General features: G+C 43.6%; 1 protein-coding gene across 1 annotated transcript; it reads left to right on the forward strand.

The window, feature by feature from the left end:
- The first annotated feature begins 240 nt into the window (after window positions 1–240).
- On the forward strand, window positions 241–3,074 carry LOC147634386 (COBRA-like protein 7). The gene is made up of 2 exons (XM_086805533.1): window positions 241–1,409; window positions 1,501–3,074. Exons 1-2 carry the CDS (start codon window positions 899–901, stop codon window positions 2,880–2,882), a joined length of 1,893 nt encoding a protein of 630 aa, XP_086661659.1. The 5' UTR covers window positions 241–898; the 3' UTR covers window positions 2,883–3,074.
- The last annotated feature ends 5,045 nt before the right edge of the window (window positions 3,075–8,119 follow it).

An 8,119-nucleotide genomic window follows, 5' to 3' on the forward strand; every position in this document is an offset into this window, starting at 1 on the left:
CTACAAATGTTATATTCTCACAATTATCTTAAAATTTCAACATCATCAAACCTATGTCGGGAAAAATATCAAACTTGAAATGAGCGGGAAGGACGCATAAGCAGTGACCAGTTTCAAATTAGAGCGGCCACCTGCTGGTGTTCGAAAGAGCCAGGCGCCCACCGTGTGGGGGCGCCCGCTCATCTCTAATCTCGATTAAGGGGGACAGGATTAAGGAAGAAGGAGAAGACGTCGTCGCCTGGGCCTTTTTTCTGCCTTTGAAGGAGTCCACACGGCTCGTGCGGCAGAAGACAACGAAGCAGCCTGGCTATGGCGATGGGACCTTGACCCGCTCTTCGCACGACTAGGTATTTCTCCAACATTTTACCCGCTTTCTGGTCCTGGAAGAAGGAGAAGAAGCAGAAGAGACAATACTTCAAGGAGAAAGCAGACGAGTAAAGCTTGCCTGAGAGCTAGCAGAGCTTGATCGGACATTTCTACAGAGCTAGGGTTTCTCCTGGGTATAAGTTTTCCTGATCCTCTCATTCTTCTCCATTTTATCTCCATAGGCACAGAGCCGTTGGAGCTTCGAACTCCTTTACAGTTTTTGATTGGTGTCTGCGTCGATAGGGTTTTCCTTCTCTCCCTTTTCTATGCTTTGCATCCTCTTCCTCCCATTTCATTGCCATCGCCATAGCGTTCGAAGCTTGAACCAATCAGGGCCTTCCCCACAGAGTACAGAGTTAAGGTAAAGTGATAGTTTATTCTTGCAGATTGAGGGTTCTAGGGTTTCTTCCTACAGAGTTTGGTTTTATTCATTTGTCTCTCTCTGCACAGTTGGGTCCCCATCAGTCTCTGTCCCTTCTCTTACTTTTCCACGGATTGTCATCATTTTCTGTATTTTCACGTGCACATCGCCATGAGTCCCTTCCCTTTTCTTTTGCTTCTTCTGCTTCTCTCCCCTCTTCTAGCATCGGCACAGAACAACCAGTTCGCAGATGTTTCGAAGTTTTGCAACGATAGCGTGGGCATCCTCTACACGTTCCAATCCAATGAGGAATCCTTTCCCATCGAGGCAAACCCTGATGATCAGCCCTATGCCTTCACAGCAAATCTGCAGATTCTCAACGCTGGCAAGGAGGATCTGGAGGGCTGGACCCTGTTTATCGGCTATGTGAACAAGGAGATCCTGGTGGATGCAGGTGGTGCCCTGGTGGCTGATGGCACGGCCTTCCCTGCCAATGCCAGCCAAGGGATCAGTTTGACTAGTTCAGCGATCCTCAAAACGGGCATCGAGACGGCCATGGATTACTCTCAGATGGGCGTGACCCTTACCCTCAAGGGAACCGAATTTGGGAAGAACGAGAGCTCCATGCCCAATAACATCACTCTCCTCAACGCTGGTTATGAATGTAGCAACCCAGTAAAGGGTACGCTAATCGCCGTTTTTAATTTTTCCTTCTTTTGATCAAATTATATAGACTGTTGGCTGAACTTAGCATGTCGTCTGTTGCTTGGCAGGTAATAATACAATTCAGACATGCTGCCTCAAAGTAAACTCAACTGTCACATTAGCTGGCAATAACTATTTGCCACGGTACAAGGGTGACATTACGATTTCTTATGATGTGCTGAAGGCTTCTACCAATCAATATACAGCAAAGGTCACAATGTCCAATGACAGCCCAATAGGGCGTTTGGACTACTGGAACTTGCAATGGACATGGCAACATGGAGAGTTTATCTATTCAATGAAGGGCGCAGTGACCACAGAACAAGACCAGAATGCTTGCATTTTTGGCGACGCAGGGGTTAATTACGCTGATGTGGATTTTTCCTCTGTCACGAGCTGTCAATCTACACCAACAATCATAGATCTCGATCAGTACAAAGCCAATGATTCTACTGTTGGCCAGGTTGAATATTGTTGTCGTAATGGGACACTGCTACCTGCTGTCCAGGATCCCAGCAAATCAATGTCTGTGTTTCAATTGCTAGTATTCAAGCTTCCTCCTCAGAATCAAAATAGCACACTCATATCTCCTCCGGTGAATTGGAATCTCAGTGGAACTTTTGATGCAGATTATACCTGTGACCAGCCACGTCTGGTGCAACCAACAGACTTTCCTGACTCCTCCACTGCACAACGAACAGAATCAGCTGTCATGAGCTGGCAGGTCACATGTAATGTGACTAAAGCACAGTCCCCTTCAAAGTGCTGCGTGTCATTTTCTGCTTACAATAATGACTCAGTCGTTCCATGCAAGACGTGTGCCTGTGGTTGTGCTTCTCAGCGTACGTGCAACAGTAGTGCAGAGGCTTTGTTGATTCCGACCGAGCTTGCAACAGTGCCCTTTGTGAATCGTACTGCAAAGACTTTGGCCTGGGCAGAGCTCAACCATTGGTCTGTGCCCCAGGTGCTGCCTTGCCCAGATAATTGTGGTGTGAGCATCAATTGGCACCTCGTATCAAACTACACAAATGGATGGAGTGCACGCATGACAGTCTTCAACTGGCAAGGGCTGCAGTTTGCGGATTGGTCTGCTGCAGTTGAGCTTGGCCCAACCTATGCTGGATTCCAGCAGGCTTACAGCTTCAAGAATTCTACTCTAGGCAATAATACCATCTTCTTGTCTGGTTTAGAAGGGCAAAACTACCTCAACGGCATTTATGACAATTATCCTGGTATTCAGCAGTCGGTTTTATCCTTTACCATGGATGGTGTGAACAGCAATTCTACAACTCGGGATTTCTATCCTACCAAGGTTTTCTTTGATGGAAACGAGTGTACTCTGCCGGACATTCTGCCTTCGAGTAGTGTAGGCCAAAATCTACCTAGAGTATTTACTGTACTTGTTCTGCCTATGTTGCTCCTGTGGGTTGGACACTTTGGGATTCTGTAAACAAACAGTTAGCTTTCTATTTTCTTCTCAGTGCAGTATACACATACCATTTATTTGCTAGTTTCTCCTGGGGGCAGTATAAGGTTGCCCATGGTGTTGTACATGTCATCTCCATCCCATTTTACTCCATTTTGTCACTTTTTATCTAGATATTTATCTGATGTGGTTATGGATCATCTCCTATATTTTTCAGCTACTTTATAGCTTAGTTTTAGGCGTTTTATTATTTTCCAATCTACTAGCTTTTTTGCTACAACCGACTGGCTCTACAGATATGTATATAAGCTTGGACATTGTTCATTCATAATTAATTCAATACATTTCAGATCTTGGCTGTCTAATCTCTCATGTGGTCTTTATTTGCTTCCGCTTCATATTTACATATTCTCACAGGGTATCAGAGCTTCTGTGCTTAGGGTATCAGAGCTTTTGTGCTTTTGCTATCCACAGGAAGACTAACAGCCAACAAATTTTATATTATTTTGGCCAGCCCTCTCTCCTTGTAGTTCAATGCAAATCACAAATCGTTTTTCCCTACCCCGGACTAGTGGCAGCACCGTGCACTTGCTCCATTAGCCTTTCCCTCCCTTCATCGTACATCGGGTTGGCTCTTGTCTTCATCCGTGTGCCTTGATCTCTGGAAAGAGTACAGGTCTACATCTTTCTTTCACCTCACCTAGCATCAAGGGAGAAGTGGGCAGCCCTTGGGTACTTGCAGCCTTTTCGTTGTAAATTCAAGAGGAGGATTCCATGGCTTCTACATGAACTTTTATCTCTTTATCCATTCCTTAACTTCCCAAGGAATCTATCTTAGATGGAACCAATTATCTTGATTGGGCATTCAGATGAAGATTCTCCTTTGATATCATCGTTTATGGGGTATTGTTTTTGGTACTGATGCCTCTCCCCATTCTACTTCAATTATTCTACTCTAGGCAATAATATCATCTTCTTGTTTGGTGTAGAAGGGCAAAATTACCTCAACGGCATTTATGACAATTATCCTAGTATTCAACAGTCGGTTTTATCCTTTACCATTGATGGTGTGAAGCTCTGCCGGACATTCTGCCTTCTAGTAGTGTAGGCCAAATTTTACCTAGAGTATTTCCTATGTATCTCCTGTGGGTTGGACCCTTTGGGATTCTGTAAACAAACAGTTAGCTTTCTATTTTCTTCTCAATGCAGTATACACAGACCATTTATTTGCTAGTTTCTCTTGGGGGCAGTATAAGGTTGCCCATGGTGGTAAAATTAAGATGCGGAATTCAAAGAGGGTGCTTTAGAATGTGAGAATGTTTGGAGCACTGCATTTTTTTGTAAGTTCCCGAGTGCTTCCAACAGTTGATATATATGCTGCATGCGTCCAAGTACCTTCTTCTCTTAGCAATACATATAGTGTCTATGATCACTCCAAAGCCATGTGTGTGTAGTCACTGGTCTGTTCAAACTAATCAGATATTACTGCAAATTTGGCACATGAATAAAGCATATCAAACACCACTTAAACTACAAGAAACGCGCTCTTGAAAGAGAGCCTGGAATGCCAAATTCCATACCGTAACATCATTTCACTTGTTGCTGTGTTCGTTTAAAGTAAGTCGAGATTTATATGCAAAAGCTCCGTGCTAGCTAGCGTTTCAACAAGAGCGTGATGGATCGCTAAATGGGGTGTGGGTGCAATTGGAGTCAAGACCACCAACACGTTTCAGGGGCCATTCTTCTTTCTTTTGGAGCAGGATCCAGGCATCATGACAGTACTGCCATATTGACAGAGAGGTGCTTCTACGGAGATGCGTTGGCTTCGCTATGAACACCAAACTGTAATGACCATATCCGTGAGGTGAGCAAGTTGAATGCCTTGCTTGCAACGTTCATCCAAATGGGAGAAATCTTTGGAACATATTGGGCCAACGCCAAAAAAGAAGAATCTGGAGTTATGAAATTGCATAATGCTAAGAATGCAGTTCCTGGGAGAGACAGAATTGAGGAGATGGGTAGGAAGGAAAATGCTCTTTCTCGTGCAGGGCAGGGAAATGGGGCAAGCGGACACGCTATAGGCCTATAGGAAGCCATAGTATATTGAGGAGTGGGTTTGTGGTTCAGTTAAAGCATCTCAAGCTATCACTTGGGCATGGTCGCCGAGACCCTTCTCTAGTTGCATGTCATCTTCATTCTACAACATAGGAGATGGCAGCCATCTCTCAAACTCTCTGCCAGTGCTTCAAAGCATATCTGCTTAATGTTGCTTTTATTGCCAAACATGCCACTACTTCTAGATACCATCACTTAAGTCAGCTTCTAGTCACCATCACTCACCACACAGAACTTAGAACATGTTGAGAAATGTGGTGCCATGGAGGACAAGGAAGGTAGGGAGTGAGTAGACGTGACAAGCAATTAGCAAACAACCACATGAGCTAGCAAGGATAATCCCACAACATGTACTCACCTCATATAAAAGGGGGTCATTTCAAGCAGTGAGTAATATAGCACATCTCAAGTCTTAACAGAACATTGCCATTATGACTCACTGTCAGCTATGATGATCCGATCATATCAGCTACCACATAGAACTTAGAATACTGCCATTGTGGTTGCTCATTGTTAACTATCACAATGTTGAATCAACTCATGCTATTGCAGCCGTTGTGATTGCTTATTATTAGCTATCACACTATTGAATCAACTCATGCTATTGCAGCCATTGCTTGGCCATTATCACATATAGCCAAGAACCGCTCAATTCTTAGGCACTCCAAAAGGAGCTCATACTACAACCTACCAACACACATCCTAGTTGTTACATAGCTACTTCTACTAGACTCTTGGTCCCCCTTACATCACAATTGACCACCGCTTGAGTGACTGGAAAGTAACCGAGATCCAATTAGAGGGACCTTAAGGGATGAGTCAACTCGATTCTCATAATTTTTTGCCCAAAATATCCCTTGATCCTATTGTTGAAGGATCTAAGAAAGGAAGTGTGATGTTCCTCTAAGAACCTTGCCTTGAAACCCAAAAGCTGAATCTTTGGTTTGTAACCAAGCAGGCTACCAAGATAAAAAAATTTGAGTCTCATGTTGATGCAACAAGGCTAGATTTTGAAACCCAGGAAGACTAAGGATCCATGAAGAAGGGATTCTTCTGAGCAACTATCTTGAGAAATAGGGCAAAACTTATATCTCTCTGCCATCCATGAGACCATAAGAATCTGGACCTAATTCTTAAAAAACCCTTCCCTCCTATTTGGGCTCAAAAGGCACACTCACTTCAATCAGAGCACCTGTCTTTGGCCATCCTAAAAAACAATAAGATACGATAGGGATGAGTGATGTTCTTTCGGCCCTAATTACACTGACCTTGAGCAAACTCCAAGCAAGAGACCCGGGTCTTTGGCTAGAAATGAGAGGATGGATGGATGCAAGATTCAAATCTTGAAATGAATTTGACATAGAATTTGAGGAGAGCAGTGAGATAGCCAATATCTCATAATGTACAATTGTTATAGTGGCTTTGCATGACACTTATTAATGTCCTCAAATGGAGGAGCATACTTGTTAATGTCCTCAAATGGAGGAGCATACTTGTTAATCCAAATGGGATTAACATCCCCCCTACTTGATGTAGGTTATGTCCTTAGAACGTATTACCGAGGTCGAAAGACCTGGCCGCCGAACTCGTGATGGTAGAAGTTACGGCGTGATTGAAGCTTTTTTAGAGTTCTTTGGAATGCCGAGTGTGATCTCCAAAACCTGGTGTCAACCATATCCTCAAATGTGACATGCATATAGGCAGGAAGACACCTTAGGCGATGATTTAACAACATCATGCCTTTGTCAGAGGGTCCTTGATTCATGTCAAATTGTAGTTTCTCAGCACCATACCCATCATAGCATTCCGTGAGTTGATCGATCAAGACCACAAGAAACTTCTGGTAACTATTGCCAGGTCTGGGATAGGGTGCCATGCCTGTATCCAATTTAACATCTGCTTTCTTTGTTTTCTTATGTCTGTAAATGTGGCTGGCATGAAGATGGGAAAGTTATAACAGACATGTGAAACCCGCTGCTTGGCCTCTTGAAACTCCAAAGGGGGTCCATCTTCCCTTTAGTGGCATGTACAAGGGATCAACTCGTCGAGTTGGTGGCGCACACATATATTCATGGCTGTATTCTGGGATTGTGAGGAACTCCTTTCTCTAGTTTGGATGTACGCTGAAATATTCCAGCTCGAGGTGTGCATCATCTGTGATAATTGTTGTATATCCCCCTCTTGTGTGGACTGGGTGAGCCTTTCTCACTTGTGGAAGCAATAATTGATCATAAATGTCACTATTTTGATTTCCAACAAGTCAGCCTATTGTGGATTTGCTAGCTTGGTGTGCTGTGCCGTGTTAGACCATAAGGTACCCTCTCCAACCAAAGGTAGTAGTTCTTCTAATTGTAGGCGAGGTGTTCGGAGAGGGTACGGTACATAATGTTGCTTTGTTGGTGTGACACCCAAGTAAGCTTTAGGTAAAATCCTCCGAGTTGGTTCAAATGGTGTTATTTGCATTAACACCTTGAACATAAGTTTTGGCTTTAGCAGTGGATTGCCAGCTCTTATGAATCCTTCATACTCTGCACCAGACAAGGACTCCATAATAGTATCAGTAAAAGATTCAATGGTGTCTTGTGGGAGAGTATGGCGTACCTCCTGAGTTTTTCGTGGGAGACGGGTCAGGTGTGCCGGTACCTCCTCAGGGGCGAGAGTGTTAGTGGAAAATTCTAAGGGTTGAGAAAGGAGAGTAGAAAAAATGCAGTCTGCTTGAGACTTGTCAGTAGGCGGAGCATTAGGATACGGATTAAGTAATTTACTGGCTACATTAGAATACACGGGATAAGTAGGGTTAGATGATGAACTTGATGTCTCTTCCTGACCATGGCCTGAGCTTGGGGGTGGGTGGCTAGGTTTGTAGAGTTTCATAAAATCTTGGAGCTTAGTGATATCCTCAAGACTTATGTTAGGATATTCAATATGTATTTTATCAAAAGTGTAAAGGACGTTTGCTAACATTGCCTCTAGATGCTTGTAGATGTTATGATAGAGTATTAGAATACCAAAGGGTGATATATATAATCCATTGATAACTCTGGGCTACAACCTCGTAATTGGCAGGTGTGTCAGGAATATCATCTGAAACAAACAGGTCTAATTTATCGACGCTGTTGTCCAGGATTTCAGAGTTCTGGAGTACC

This window comes from Cibotium barometz, chromosome 11, assembly GCF_041138505.1.
Source record: "Cibotium barometz isolate CiBa-2024 chromosome 11, ASM4113850v1, whole genome shotgun sequence".
In the NCBI taxonomy this organism is placed as follows: Eukaryota; Viridiplantae; Streptophyta; class Polypodiopsida; order Cyatheales; family Cibotiaceae; genus Cibotium; species Cibotium barometz.

What these genes read in the sequence shown, in the direction of transcription:
- LOC147634386 (XM_086805533.1), top strand. Translation starts at nt 899, where the DNA reads ATGAGTCCCTTCCCTTTTCTTTTGCTTCTTCTGCTTCTCTCCCCTCTT. An exon ending in ATGTAGCAACCCAGTAAAGG is followed by an intron (nt 1,410 to 1,500) that starts GTACGCTAATCG and finishes GTTGCTTGGCAG; the next exon opens with GTAATAATACAATTCAGACA.